Here is a 15,424-nt window from a genome sequence, read left to right as displayed (position 1 = left end):
CTGATATTCAAATTCCATCCAATACTTTCAGCATGTTCAACACCTACTCAACAGTCGGGTCTTTGCTTCTTCTCAATCCTGAAAGTGTATATTACTTTAAAATTTTTATAGACGGTTTTTGTCTTTCTGAATTTGAATTCCTAAACAATATAAGTTGATAACCAGGATCTTTTTTCCCTTTTGATTTTTCTCATTGATTGTTTAGCTGCTGTCCATGCAAACCTTAATAAGCAAAGGCCATCTCTTGGCCCAGATACAGCTAAAAGAAAGGAAAGGAAAGGAGTAGGAACAAGGAAGAAAAAACACGACCTACGCACTAGACATTTGTTCAAACAGAGCTCTATTAAATGTTCTACATCCTTAGGAAGGAGGAAATTCTGGGCTTATTTTTCTACCTCCAAATAAACCATTCAGTACTTTTTCTAAAATGTGGCTTCCCACTTAAACATTCCAACAGCCTACACACCCACCGCATCCACATTACCGCTCCAGCCTCACTTCTTAGGACGTTTTCCCTGCTCTCTGCACTCCAACCACACCATCTGCGCTTGCCAAGTATGCTTGCACCTCCAGGCCTTTGCACTTACCGTTCCCCCAGCCTGGAACGCTCTTCCTTAGTCCCATATCTACAGTGCTCATTCGTTCACCCCCTTCAGATCTTTGCTCAACTGTCACGTTCTCAGTGAAACCTTCCCTCACCAAGATATTTATAACAGCAAAACACCTTGCACTCCAACCTTCTCTCTGCTTTTTCTCCATAGCACCACCTAACAAAAAATGTTTTAGATGTTCTTTATCTTTACCTCTCACACTACAAATTAACTCCAAACAAATAGGAGAGTAATAAAATCACAAACGCACAACTAACTACACTTCTGTACCTACACTGTTAGCCATGTTTAACGTGATTCTGGGGAAGCAAGAACTGACTTTATCTACAGGCCCCCTTTTCCAGCAAAACTGAATGAAAAAGTCAGCACTTTTAAAACCGGTCACCACATAGCAAAAACTGTACATCACTGTCCATTCATTTCAAAGCAAAGTGACTAGGATGGTATAAAAGTGATAAGCTGGTGCCTTTTAAACGTTTCGATGAGGAACACGTTTTCTCAAAGTTTGAGAATTATCTCCACTCTCTGTGCACAACCAGGAACAAAATGCAGAAGACGGTGAACGGGGTAGGGCTTGCCCCTTGTCTCTTTTATTCCCAGCTATATTGACAGGGCCTTCAGCAATGTCTGGCTTTTAGCAGTTATTTAATAAAACTGGTTGAAGGAATGAATGATTGAATTCGAAGGGGACAAAATTTTTAGTGTATTGGCATTCGCTATTTTCCGCTTAGATTCCTAATACCACCTCGACTTTATTGGGACCTTATTATAGGAAGCTCGGTTGGCAAGGGCATGGAAGGCAAGGGAACTTTCACACAATTGTGGGTGGGGGGTGTATAAACCTCTTTGCAAAGCTATTCGGCAACAGCTACCAAAATGTTGAATGTATACACATTTTGGCCCCCGAATTTCTCTAGATTTACCCAATGGAAATCATGGCACAAGTGCAGGGCACTGCACCTGTGTTGGCTGAATCAAGACTTGAGTTCCAGCCTAGGACGCAGAAAGCTGTAAAGCGCATCGCCTCCACCCAACCAAAACAACGCTGAGCAATCTCCTGTCATTTTAGTTAAAACAACAACAACAACCAACCACGCCCAAGAAAGCTAATCTTGAAGCAAGTGGACTCAGCGAGGCAGGTGAGAGCCAATACCGAAGTCTCGAGGCCCAGCTGTAAATTCCACCCCGAACGACCCCGCGCTGCGCAAACCTCTCACTGCCACGCCTCAGCCGGCTCCGGGGGCCACTCAACTAGCTCTTCCACAAGTTTCTGTTTTCCGGGGCTGGACTCCGCCTAGTCGGGGATCAGTTTCACTTTCTAGTTTCCTCTTCCCGCTCTGGTCCTGCCTTGAACAAAGCGGCCGCCCGCGCGCGTGCGGACTAGCGCTGCGGTCATCCCGCTCGCGCGCGCGCGCACACGCAGGCGGCCGCTCAGTCCGCGCAGCAGCCGATCGCTGAGGAGAGAAGCGGAGAGGACCGGCGCCTCCCAAGACGGCCGCAGAGCCCAGCCACCATGAGGTGAGGGCTTCTGTCCGCTTCTTCTCCCCAACTCCGTGGGGCCTTTGTGGCACACCCGCGTTTCTCGCGTATTCCATTTCCAACGCAGCGCTGCGGCCTTTGAAAGGGCCGAGCCCGGCCGCCGGGCATCTGCGTTGGGGACGCTCCCCGGGAGCCCCGTCCGGGTCCGGGACGGCTGAAGGCGGGCCTGCGGGGGAGGGTGGCCGAGCGGACCCTTCTTTCGAGCCCCGGGCGTCCGCGGTCGGGACTGTCGGGCCGGGGGCGGCGGGGCTGGGGGTGCCGGGCGACGCGTCCCGCGGGCCTGTCACCTCCCTGCGGCTCTGGTCGTCGCCGGCCCCGGGCCGGTGCGGGCGTCTTCTGCGTGGCTGGTGCCCGCAGGCCGCAGCCCCCGGCGTCACACGCGTCCGCCCCTGCCATTTTGCCTTCTGATTCCTGGGTCTGACCTCCCCCTCCTTTGTACCGTGGACAGATTGTTCTCGTTCCACCCCATCCACCGTTTTATGAGGCTTGCTTTCTCGTCTCCTTGACTGGCGTGTGGTGGGTGGTCCTTGGCTGACCCATGTAATCCGGTCCCCTGCCCTGCACGTGGGTAGTTAATGGTCTCCCTTGGGAAGCTGAGGAGTGGGAGATTAAGAACTTGGGCCCCTGAAGCCCGTAGAGCCCTTTGTTCTAAATCCTGACTTTGACCACCTATGAGTTGGGTGACCCAAAGCAAAGTTTCTTCAGTTCGGTGGGTCTGTTTCTTGTCTATAAAAATTGATAGCATCCATCTCTTAGGACTGTAGAAGGGGTTGTTGACTGATGCCTGGCACAAAATATTTGCAAATGTTGACTATAAAAATATTTAATAAATGCCTCACTTCTACCATTTGTAAGAAGGGAGGGAGGTGGGAAGTATCAGGAAGGGGCCTGAAGAAACAGGGAAGGAACGGCGGGTGCACTGTATGTGGATGCCGGTTGGTGTGGAAGAGGGGTGGACCCCATTGGGCACTAACTGTCTCCCAAGAAAAATGGAAGACTACTCCTTCCTGGCAAAAAGCAAAAACAAAAAACACCCCCCCACACACACACAAAATTACCTGAAGATAGATGTTGCCTCTTCAGACACAATAGCCTCTCTCTGCCAGCTTCCCAGAGACAAAGTTTAAAAATTAAGTAGACATAGTTGAAAAAGTAAAACTTGTCATAGTGTCCAGTTGTGCATAAATTCCATAGAGTGTGGGCAAAGCACTTACATGGCTAACTGAATGTCCCTTGGAGATCTCACAGCCACATCATAATGCCTGGGGCAGCCCTCCGACCTCATCGTCCTTGTGCAGAGGCAGATGTTCATTTACTCTGTGGTTGGGCAGAGGGCTGGTAAGCCCATGTTGGATAGGGAAGACTGAAGTGGCAGAAAGTTTGGAGCCGTTAGCAAGCTGGGAAGAGCTAGCAGGATTCCCTCATCTGAAATTCAGGTGCTTTTTTTCTTTAATGCTAGGCTCATGCCTCTGGGCTGGAAATGCCAGAAGCTACCAGTATATAACTGCATTCACTCAACAAATATTTATTATTGAGTTTCTCTTATATGCCTGAAGGCACAGATGCGGGGGACACAGAGGTGAAAAACATAAAACTGGAGTAAGGTCCTTATTCTCATTTAAATGGGAGAAATAGAGAACCAAGAATAAATGAGTAAATAATCAACATAACTCAGAAAGTGATAAGAGCTATAAGGAAAATAAAATAGGGCTAAGAGAGTGACCTAGAATGGAGGGGGTTATTTTAGATAGCTCTACCACAGGCGGCCTCTTGGGTAAGGAATAGTTGAGCTGAGTGAAAGGAAGGAGCTAGTCATACAAAGATGTAGGAGCAGAGCTTTTTAAGTAGAGTAAAAACAACAGGTGTAAAAGTCCTTGAACTTATATGTTCAAGATAGGAAGAAGGTCAGTATGTCTAAAACACAGATCATGAGGAGGAGAGTAGGAGAAGACGAGTTTGGGTAGGTAGACAAGTCCAGCTCCTTTAGGGACTTGTAAGACATGGCAAAGGCTAGATTAAAATCTAAGGGTGTTGGGAAGCTATTGGGAGATTTTAAACCAGGAGACTGACGTAATCTGATTTACATTTTCAAAAGTTTACTAATACTGTATGGGGACCAAGAGTGGAAACAGAGACCAGATTTTTGCCACAGGTCAAAGGAAAGGTAATAGTCTTTCCTATTTTCCTAGACTAGCAGTGGAAATGGAAAAAAGTGGATGGATTTGAGATGTATTTGGGTGATAGAATTAACAGGACTTCCTCTTGGATTGGATGAGAGGTTGAAAGAAGAATAGGAATCAAAGATGACTCCTAGGTTATTTGGCCTGTGGGACTAAGAGGTACCAAACAAGGTGGGGAAAAGCAAGGGAGGAGCAGGCTCAAGGAACCCAGATTTCTAGAATTTCTATATTTACTTGAGATGCCAACTGAACTTCTAATTGAAGATGTAAACTAAAAGTTAGATAAGTCTGGAATTCAGGGGAGAGATCAGAAATAGAAGAAATACCTTGGAAGATCATCAGCATATACATCTTTGGATTATGGAAAAAAAGGTGTTTTAATTCCCTTACATTAATAATGATGATAATTATATCTTGGATAACTAAGATTTTTGTCCTTCCTTCAGATCACTTTTAATACATTTCCACCAGCTCTTTTGTTATTTGAAAGAATCATTAATCACCCTCTCTGCCCCTCCACAGCGTGTCCTAGTGAGAAGCAGCTCCATCTCAAAACAACTCCAACAATGCAGAATGCTATGACTTTAGATTGAGGGCTCGTATTTGAAACCATTGTTTTCTTATCCTGAGACCTTTAACTGTCTGACATGTCTTTTCCAATGAGCAGTTACACGACCTCTTACCTGCTCTTTAAGCTGCTCTAAAATCTCTTGTTTTCTTTTAAGTGCTTCCCAGGCAAAGTGAATTTTACATACATTAGACATATCCTATATTTTAAAGCAAAATATTCTTTAAAAAACTCCAATTTTTATGTGAAAGAGGTAATATAGCATTATGGTTAAAAGGCATAACCTTTTGTTTAAGTCAGGCAGAACTAGGTTTGAATCTGTGCTTGGACACTTTATAGCTGTGTAACCTCGGACATGTAATTTAAACTCTGTTTCCCAGTCCTCATCCATAAAATTGTGAAAATAATAAGACATTGTTATAAAAATTTAATGTAATTTGTGTAAAGTGCTTGGCACACTGCCTGATATGTGCAATGTGGCAAGTGAATGGTTTTGGGGGGTGTTTTTTTTGACCTCTCATCTGATTCTAGAAATATATTGTATAAGTGTACCATTTATACTATTGAGCTGAATCTGTAGTGAACCTAGGTCTTATGCATAAAGTTGTTTTCTCAAATATATCCTTGTTTGCCATTTAATTTAGCCCTCACTGTGAATAAAATAGGGAAAATTTCAAGTTAGAGTAGAGGTCTAGCCTCTTGGGCTTGCGGCTTTTTTATACATTAAGGTTTATAGGCCCAGTGTCTTCAACTGTCCTATCCCACGCAGTAACCACTAGTCATACATGACTATTCAAATTAATTAAAAGTAAATAAAATATAAAAAGCAGTTCATTGGTCATCCTAGCCACATTTCAAGTGATCAGTGGTCACATGTGGCTAGTGTCTATCACATTGTTCAGCACAGATAAGAACATTCCCATTGTGGCAGGAAGTTCTGTTAGAAAGCTCTGGTCTAGAACCTGTAATCACTAAAATGTGGGACCTGTATATATGTGTTTATATGTATATACAGACCACATGAGAAAGAGAATAAATATGAAAAAATTATAAAATTAAAATTAGTATTTCTAAGTGAACGTAAATGTCTACTAAATATAATACTAAGTTAGCTATTAATGTTTAAATTTAGTATTTATAAAATTAGAAAACATTTCATGAAATATATGATAGATTATAAATATGAAGTGGTTTTATTTTTCTAATCACTACTACTAATTGTATAATTAGTCCAGTTCTCTGACTCTTCTGCCACTTTTGGCTATTAGGACAGCCTCTTTCCAGTTCCTAAAGACTCAGCCCAATTCATTTTAAAACCTCAATCTCATATTTGATTCAAAGCACTCTTCTCTTCCTTCCCAACTCCCAGAAAATATTGATAAAGGTGCTGTGAAGAATAGGAAAATGTGACAGACTAGACTTTAGGATGGCAGGCAAGGTGGAGATGCAGCTTCAGCTAAAGTGGTCAGGGGTAGCCTTCTTTGAAGAGCTGAGATTTGAGCCAAGACCAGAATTATGAGAATAAGTAAACCCTAGTACTCTCTTAGGAAGAATTCACAGAGTGAGGGAATAAAAAGCAGGTACAAATGCCCTGACGTAGGTGCATACTTGGCATAAGAAATAATAAACAATAAAATTTTGTAAAGGCTTGTATGACTGGAGTGCAGTGAGCATGAGGAAAGTGGTACAAAATGATGTTAGAGAAGTAGACATGGGCCAGATGGTAAAGGGCATAGTAACCATGGTTAGGAGTTTGGGGCTGGAGATAAAGATTTGAGTAGTATTAACAATGTATAGTTTCAGTCTGCTTCATATTCCATCCTTCTCACAATTATCCCCATCTCTCCCACAAGCATCATTTTCTCCCTTAATAGTGGGTCATTTCCCTTTGACATATCATTAAGTCATTAAAAATATGATTGAAAAAATTTTTGACAATTTCCTCAGATTTGCCTCTGTTTCTCTACTCCCTTCATAGTAAAATTCCTTGAAGGAGTGACCTATATTCCCCATATCCACTTCTTCTCCTCTTCTCATTATCCCCTCAACCCACTCCAGTAATATTTCCATCCCTACCGTTCTGTTAAAACATCAAGTTCCCCCACAACTTTACTCCTCCCAAAACAGTGATCTCTGTCCTCATTTTCTCAACCTCTTAGGATCATTGTGCACATTAAACATTTATCTCTCTTTTTTCGAAATCAACATTTTCTTCCTTAGGCTTTCATGACACCAGATTTCTTGGTTTATCTGCTCCCCTACTGATTATTAAGATTAGAAAGGGGCAATTGAGTTGAAGTAAGATCTCAACAATGAAAAGGAGGAAGTCATAAAAGATCTTAGGACAGAATGGTCTAAGCCAGTGCTTCTCAACCAGGGTGATTTTTGCCCCCCCACCCAGGGGACATTTGGTGATGTCTGGAGACAGTTTTGGTTGTCACCACTGGAGGAATGCTAGTTACATCTACTGGGTCAAGGCCAGGGATGCTACTAAATATCCTGCAATGCACAGGTCAGCCCCAACAAAAAGAATTCCTTGACAATCATAACTAAAGTACACCACCACCACCACCACCACCACATAATCCCATTACTCTGATTTTTTTTTCTTAACACTTATTACTATCTGGAATTATGTTGTCCATTGATTTGTTTACATGTTTACTTTCTGTCAACCCCTTTTGTTCCCTCCGCTCCTATAATAGAATTACCATGCAGAAAAGGCCTTTTTCTGTCTTGCTCATTACTATATTCACTACAACCAGCATATTGCCTGGCATGTATGACATGAGGTGATCAATAAATGTTTCCTTCTTTTTTTCATTTATTTGGCTGCATTGGGTCTTAGTTGCGGCACACGGGATCTTCGTTGTGGCATGCAGGATCTTTCGTTGTGGCACGTGGGCTCTTTATTGTGGCATGCGGGTTTCTCTCTAGTTGTGGTGCATGGACCCCAGGGTGTGCGGGCTCAGTAGTTGCAGCGTGCGGGCTTCGTTGCCCCGTGGCATGTGAGATCTTAGTTCCCCAACCAGGGATCGAACCCGCATCCCCTGCATTGAAAGGCGGATTATTAACCACTGGACCACCAGGGAAGTCCCCAATAAATGTTTCTTGATAGAAATACTATAGTTCCCATAAACATTTATACAAATATGCATACATACATATAAGGAGGAGAGTCCTGTACACAGCATAAAGGGAAATACACACACACTGTTCATTATTCATCCGAAAATTAGAGAGAAGCCTTAAGTAGCTTTTTTTTTTCTGTAAATTTCTTTCAACCCTTAATTGTGGCCAATTGTAGATTTAGAAAGTCTTTCCTGACTGCCTCACCATGACCATCAGCAAAACAAACAAAACTAGGTATATTAATCAGGATTTTGTCAGTTGCAGACAGGAGAAACCCAGTTCAAACTGGCTTAAGCAAAAAGAGAGATATTTCCTTAAAACAGTAGAAGTCCAGGGATGGATAGGGTGATCCAGGTATTTAGTCAGCACCACAAGCAATCTGTCTTTATTCCTGTCTAAGCCTTGCTTTCCTCTATGTTTGATTCTTTCTCAGGCAGGCTGTCCCCAAGAGTTTGGAAAGATGGCCACCAGCAACTCCAGCTTATATTCTACAAGCTTAAAATTTTTGGAAGAGAGTTCCAGCAAAGCCCCATTTCAGCAAAATTATATTTTAATTGGATTATCTCTGAATATATCACTGGGTCCAAGGAATGGCTGGAATATGTGTGCTTTCCTACAGACTGGAGGAAAGTGTAGACAGCCTGTCTCAGATCACATGGACTGAGAGTAGGGGGAGGTGTTCCACCAAATGAAGGCCCCAGATGTCCACAGCACTGGACTATGTGCCCTTCCTGAGTCACTTCCATGGAACTTTATTGGAATGCTGAGTTGTAATCGACTGTGTACTTATAAGCTCTGTATAAGCAGGGCTGTGTCTTATTCACAGTTACATCCCCAGGGTTATTCAGAAGATCTTGCACAGAAAAGCCTTTCGGTAATGAATAAATACTTCCTGTCCCTTCCTTTCCCCTTCAGCTTCCTAATTTCAGAGATGAAACTAGGCCCTGCAGAGATAACACTGTGCTTCACACAAAGGGAGTTCAACAAATATTTGTGAAGTGAGCATTAAGGGTACTGTTAAGTTAATAATAGGTGGTAGCCTTTATTTTTGCCCACAATCCTAAAGGTCAGAAGGATATAGCACATAACATCAAAACCTACTAACCCTCCTTTTGCTTTTTCCCCATTTTCTCTAAGTCTTTGTTATATCTCAAACTTATACTTCTTCCCGTCTCTTGGTATTCCTGTTCCTGTTCCTGTCTGACTCTGTGTCTTTTTTTTCTCTGTGGGGTTTCCTTTGTTTGTTTCTTTATTTCTCTGCAAAAATTATATATTCATGTGGCTTCTGTCTCCTTCAGTGTACTTCTTTTTCTTATTTCTCAGCTTCTCCCCTCTCCCTTCACTACTCATAATACAGAAAAGAAATTTTTATGTTGTTTATTAACTGTGTATATATCTATTATTCTTAATTTTCAGAACTAGTAAATACGATATTTTAAATTCCCCTCTCTAAAAATAGGTGGTCCTTGTGGGTTAGTGACTGCCAAAAGGAAATAGATACCCTATAACATAGAAAATGCTGTCATCTCTCCAGAATTGGTTTTGCAATAAATAATGTGAATTTAATGAAATATTTCTAGGATATAACTATACTAGTTTCCTCTGTATAGAGTTATAGAAACCTAGTGCTTTAACTGTAAGATCAAATAGATAAAATATAGTTCTTTGCTTAACCTGTTTAAGATTTTAAAATTTATTTCCTTTATTTCTTCAAAAATTAAAAAGGATTTTATCTTTGACAGTGAAATTCCTAAGGACTCATTGAAGGCCATTCTGTTGGAGTTAGAATGTCACTTCACATGGAATTTACTTAAGGAAGACATTGATCTGTTTGATGTAGAAGATACAATTGGGCAACAGCTTGAATTTCTTACCACAAAATCCAGACTCACTCTTTATAACCTGTTGGCCTATGTGAAACACCTAAAGGGCCAAAATAAAGATGCTCTAGAGTGCTTGAAACAAGCAGAAGAAATAATACAGCGAGAACACTCGGACAAAGAAGAAGTACGAAGTCTGGTCACTTGGGGAAACTATGCCTGGGTTTATTATCACATGGACCAGCTTAAAGAAGCTCAGAAGTATATAGACAAGGTAGGGAACGTCTGCAAGAAATTGTCCAGTCCTTCTAACTACAAGTTGGAGCGTCCAGAGATTGACTGTGAGAAAGGGTGGGCACTCTTGAAATTTGGAGGAAAGTATCACCAAAAGGCTAAAGCAGCTTTTGAGAAGGCTCTGGAAGCAGAACCCGACAATCCAGAATTTAACATTGGCTATGCCATCACAGTATATCGGCTGGATGATTCTGACAGAGAAGGGTCTATAAAGAGCTTTTCTCTGGGCCCCCTGCGGAAAGCTGTTACCCTGAACCCAGATAATTCATACATTAAGGTTTTTCTGGCGCTGAAGCTTCAAGATGTACATGCAGAAGCTGAAGGGGAAAAGTATATTGAAGAAATCCTGGACCAAATATCATCCCAACCTTACGTTCTTCGTTATGCAGCCAAATTCTATAGGAGAAAAAATTCCTGGGACAAAGCTCTTGAACTTTTGAAAAAGGCCTTAGAGGCGACACCAACCTCTTCTTTCCTGCATCACCAAATGGGACTTTGCTATAGGGCACAAATGATCCAAATCAAGAAGGCCACTCGCAACAGACCTAAAGGAAAGGATAAACTGAAAGTTGATGAGCTGATTACATCAGCTATATTTCATTTCAGAGAAGCTGTGGAGCGAGATTCTATGTTTGCATTTGCCTACACGGACCTGGCCAACATGTATGCTGAGGGAAGCCAGTATAGCAATGCTGAAGACATTTTTCAGAAAGCTCTTCGTCTGGAGAACATAACTGATGATCACAAACATCAGATACACTACCACTATGGCCGCTTTCAGGAATTTCACTGTAAATCAGAAAATACTGCCATCCACCATTATTTAGAAGCCTTAAAGGTCAAAGACAGGTCATCTCTGCGTACTAAACTGACAAGTGCTATAAAGAAATTGGCTGCCAAGAGACTTGGTCACAATGCTTCAGATGTGCAGAGTTTAAGTGCTCTAGGGTTTGTTTACAAGCTGGAGGGAGAAAAGAGGCAAGCTGCTGAGTACTATGAAAGGGCCCAAAAGATAGATCCAGAAAATGCAGAATTTCTTACTGCTCTCTGTGAGCTTCGACTTTCCATTTAAATACATACTCCAGGAAATTAGTTCTAAGCTTTTTTTCTCCATTTTGGTTTCTTATATTTTTGTTTATTGTTTTAATCCATTTTTCATTATAGAGCTAAGTTTTACTGTTATTTTGTACCTGGCATCATGCTAAATACTTTATATACTTAGTTATGATGAATCCTTTTTTTTAAATTAAAATACAGTAATCCATTGAGAAACAGCAAAATTCCGGCTGTTGTAACTTTATAAAGTATGGTCATTATGACTTTATGTCCTTTATCTCTGCTATTTATAATAATTTCTGATTAGATTTTGTGAAGTTTTCCATATTACTTCCTTATGCTGCGAGTATAATCCTACACAAACCTTTGACACCTAAGTCAGGAACAATCTTTTAGGAGTGCAAAATTATATTAGTTAAGCACTTAACTATGTAGCTTGCAAAAGATGGAAACTTCTAGTTACAGATGTTCTAACTTTGAGGATATTTAACCATCAACATGATAGTTACCTAAAGAATCCTCTTTGTTGGAAGAAAAAAGTTTATAATAGAAGTTTGTCATCCCTGATGACTTCAATCAAAGGAGAAAACACTAGAACATGAGAAAAAAAGATTTCCCCATATACAGAACTTCAGGGACCCATGAGAAATCCAAAGTATTACCTCCCAAAATATTCATTAAGTAGCTAGAAATAGTGATGAGGAAAAAAATGAATAATGGAAAGTCGTTAGTTTCAAATTTTTCTAGTTCTTTTAACTAGAAGAATAAACCTAAAGTTAATCTAGATGGAATTAATTTTATTCCTTCCAATTAAAATTGCAGTATTTTTAGGTTAAAATCATTGAGATAAAAAGCGGACCAATTGGGCCTCCCTGGTGGTGCAGTGGTTAAGAGTCCGCCTGCCGATGCAGGGGATACGGGTTCGTGCCCCGGTCTGGGAGGATCCCATATGCCGCGGAGCGGCTGGGCCCGTGAGCCATGGCCGCTGGGCCTGCGCGTCCGGAGCCTGTGCTCCGCAACGGGAGAGGCCACAACAGTGAGAGGCCCGCATACCGCAAAAAAAAAAAAAAAAAAAAAAAAAAAGCGGACCAATTGAGAAATTGGGAGAAATGATAAACAAATGGGTAAAGTAGATGCCCCTAACCTACATCCCTAGATTACCAAGATTTCAGTGATTTAGTTTTGGGTTTGGACTGGTTGGAATTCTCATCCACACAATTTCTGGCCTTTGGTTAACTGTTTTAGTATTCCAAAGTTACTTCTATGAAGCTTTTCCTTTTGTCTGAAGTTTTCAGATTGACATGTTTTCCTGTAGATCCTCTAGGAATAGTTAAGCCCTATTTTCAGTTTTAATATCCACTTTGAAGGGTCACTGCTTATGGGCTTTTATCCCAGAGGACTTTTTAAATCGGAATGTTGCTAAAAGTGGCTTCTTTAATGTTGTTTCCTTGATTATAGACTACACAATTATATTTACCACCACAGTGTTAGTGGAAAAATATGCCATATGATTTAATCCTCCGTACCTTCAATGTAGCTCTTAAAACTACTGTAATATATACTGTATATATTCTCCATACCTCCTAAAACTACTGTGTGTTTTTTACTTTTTGTTACTATTTTTATTTTTTAAATTTCTATTATAGTTTTGATTATTATAGAAGTAATGAATTCTCATTGTAAAATTTCAAACAATACAGAAGTATATGAATTTAAAAGAGCACTTCCTTCACCCTACCCCAATTCCACATGCCCAAGGTAAACTGTTAATAATTTGATAGGTATCCCTCCAGATATTTGTTTCTCAGCATATTCAAGCATACATAAATACTGCAGTGTATCTCATGAATTAAATTTTTTAAATGTTTTACTTATCTCCCTGCTGGTTTTATTTATTTCGCTGATTTCACTTGTTTATTCAAGAATTAAGAACAGGCAAGGGAATGATCTTTAAGTATTTCAGTAATTCAGGACCGAAGTCCTAACCTATCAGTAGAAGCATTTGTCCTGTTTTGCAGCAAATAGCTTATTTTGCGGCAAGTCATTTTTTCCCATTGGGAATAATGTTACGATTAAGGTTATGTTCCCAAGTAGAGACTTCATACATAATAAAATTACAGTTGTGATATCAAAACAAAGATACAACTATACAAGCCTCTCTATTTAAACAGACTTTAAGGTCTATTAAGTGATTTTAAGATCCACTAGATATTAAAATATTGAAATATATAAGAAGCATAACATACTAAGAAAGTATAAAATCAGCATATGAATAATACAACTGTATAAGTTGAACTAAATATTTATAATAACTTTAAATTTTGTCAGTATTGTGCTTGCCTTCCTAAACTTTATAACTATTTAGAGATACTTTCATAGACTCTTCAGTTTAAAAAAGACCTCAAAATTCACCTTTATTAATTAACCATCAAAATTTGAAGGTTGAATTATCTTCCTAAACGATAATTTTGTCTTCAGATAGTCCTTATTCTTAGAAATTTGGGACTTCCCTAGTGGTGCAGTGGTTAAGAATCCACCTGCCAATGCAGGGGACACGGGTTAGATCCCTGCTCCAGGAAGATCCCACATGCCGCGGAGCAACTAAGCCCGTGCACCACGACTACTGAGCCTGTACTCCAGAGCCTGCGAGCCACAACTACTGAAGCCCGCACGCCTAGAGCCTGTGCTCTGCAACAAGAGAAGCCACTGCAATGAGAAGCCCGCGTACCACAGTGAAGAGTAGCCCCCGCTCGCCACAACCAGAGAAAGCCCACGTGCAGCGACGAAGACCCAATGCAGCCAAAAATAAATTTATTAAAAAAATAAAATTTGTTTCTGCCATTTAACTGAAGACTTCTAGTGTGTAGTTTACACATTTTGGTCTATCCTTAGGGACTTCAAAGATCTAATGCTTTTTAGAGATGACATTTTGTATTAAAACTCTTAATTGCAAATCAAAAAACTCAGCTAAACTGATCTAAACAAAAATAAAAATATAATGACTGATGTAATTTAATAGTCCAGGGGCAGCACTAATTTCAGATAAATTTGAAGGAATAAATGAATCACCAAATACATATGGCTGTTACGTGAAGTCAAGTGACACTGAGTAGCCAAAAACCAAATGTCTACTACACATATCTTAAAGTAATTGAAGACAATTGCCCTATGTCCCCTGAAACTTAAACATTCCATTTCCTTTCACCCACCCCCATAAGACATATTGCAGTCTCCTCCCCATCATGGTTATTTTGAATTCTCTCCAAATTGTCTTTATCCTTTGGCAATGATTTGTGCACAGGGTTTAACTTCATACCTAAAGTGAGGTTTTAGGACTCTGGTAGAATGATCCCTTATCTTTTCTATGAACTATATGTATATTAATGTAGCCAAAAGAATAATATCCACTTCCTATCTACTTATGTGTACGTTTTTCCACACATGCTGTTTTAAGGCATGTCTTTCATATCCTATACCTGACCATTTAGCTTTTGAAAGTGTTTTATGTTACTTGGTAGCATTCAGCACTTCAATTCAGATGACTCATATCTCTTAAAGAAATTATATAAATATTTGTATATAAGGTGCTATCCATTGTAAATGACAGAAAATAGAAAACCTGGCATAATCTATCTTTAAACCAGTAAGAAACAAAAGTAAATCGTGTTTTCAAACAAGGCTTAATCTTTTCAAAGCACTGTGACCAAGACACAATCACTGTCTCTACTTCTCAGCACTGATTTATCAAATTCGGCTCCATTCTGAGAAAACTACCTTTGTGATCCTAAGATGGCTGCCACATGCACTCTTGTCTCTATGCAGTGGAAAAGAGCACATCTCTTCCCTGAACCATCTAAGTCCAGGTTTGCAGTGTGATAGGACCGTCGTAGGTTATGGAACCATTTTCAAATAAGTCATCATGGCCAGAGAGGAAGAGACCATGTTCATTAGTTAGGCCTGAGACAGCTGGCACAGAAAGACAGGAATGAGGAGAAAGTTAACTTCCTTAGAAGCATGGACTGCAAGGTGCAGGGATGGAATTATCGAGAAAATCGGGATTGGATACTGGCAGCCAAAAATACCAAAGTCATGTAGATTCAAATTGTGTCTTCTTCCCCATTCCATACACGTCTCTATAGCAAGTGAAGTATTTCAAAAAGGAGGTAGTCATTCTAGCTCTAGTCATTACTGAAGCCCCCAGTAAACTTTTTCTGTTGAGATTTC

At 40.5% G+C, this 15,424-nt stretch overlaps 1 protein-coding gene across 1 annotated transcript; it reads left to right on the top strand.

Moving 5' to 3' along the window:
• The first annotated feature begins 2,005 nt into the window (after nucleotides 1-2,005).
• On the top strand, nucleotides 2,006-14,054 carry IFIT5 (interferon induced protein with tetratricopeptide repeats 5). The gene is made up of 2 exons (XM_060102350.1): nucleotides 2,006-2,129; nucleotides 9,773-14,054. Exons 1-2 carry the CDS (start codon nucleotides 2,125-2,127, stop codon nucleotides 11,214-11,216), a joined length of 1,449 nt encoding a protein of 482 aa, XP_059958333.1. The 5' UTR covers nucleotides 2,006-2,124; the 3' UTR covers nucleotides 11,217-14,054.
• Nucleotides 14,055-15,424: the final 1,370 nt, after the last annotated feature.

Source organism: Mesoplodon densirostris, chromosome 1 (genome assembly GCF_025265405.1).
Source record: "Mesoplodon densirostris isolate mMesDen1 chromosome 1, mMesDen1 primary haplotype, whole genome shotgun sequence".
NCBI classification, from domain to species: Eukaryota; Metazoa; Chordata; class Mammalia; order Artiodactyla; family Ziphiidae; genus Mesoplodon; species Mesoplodon densirostris.
Note: the sequence above shows the minus strand (reverse complement) of the source record. Positions and strands in the feature narration are given on the sequence as shown.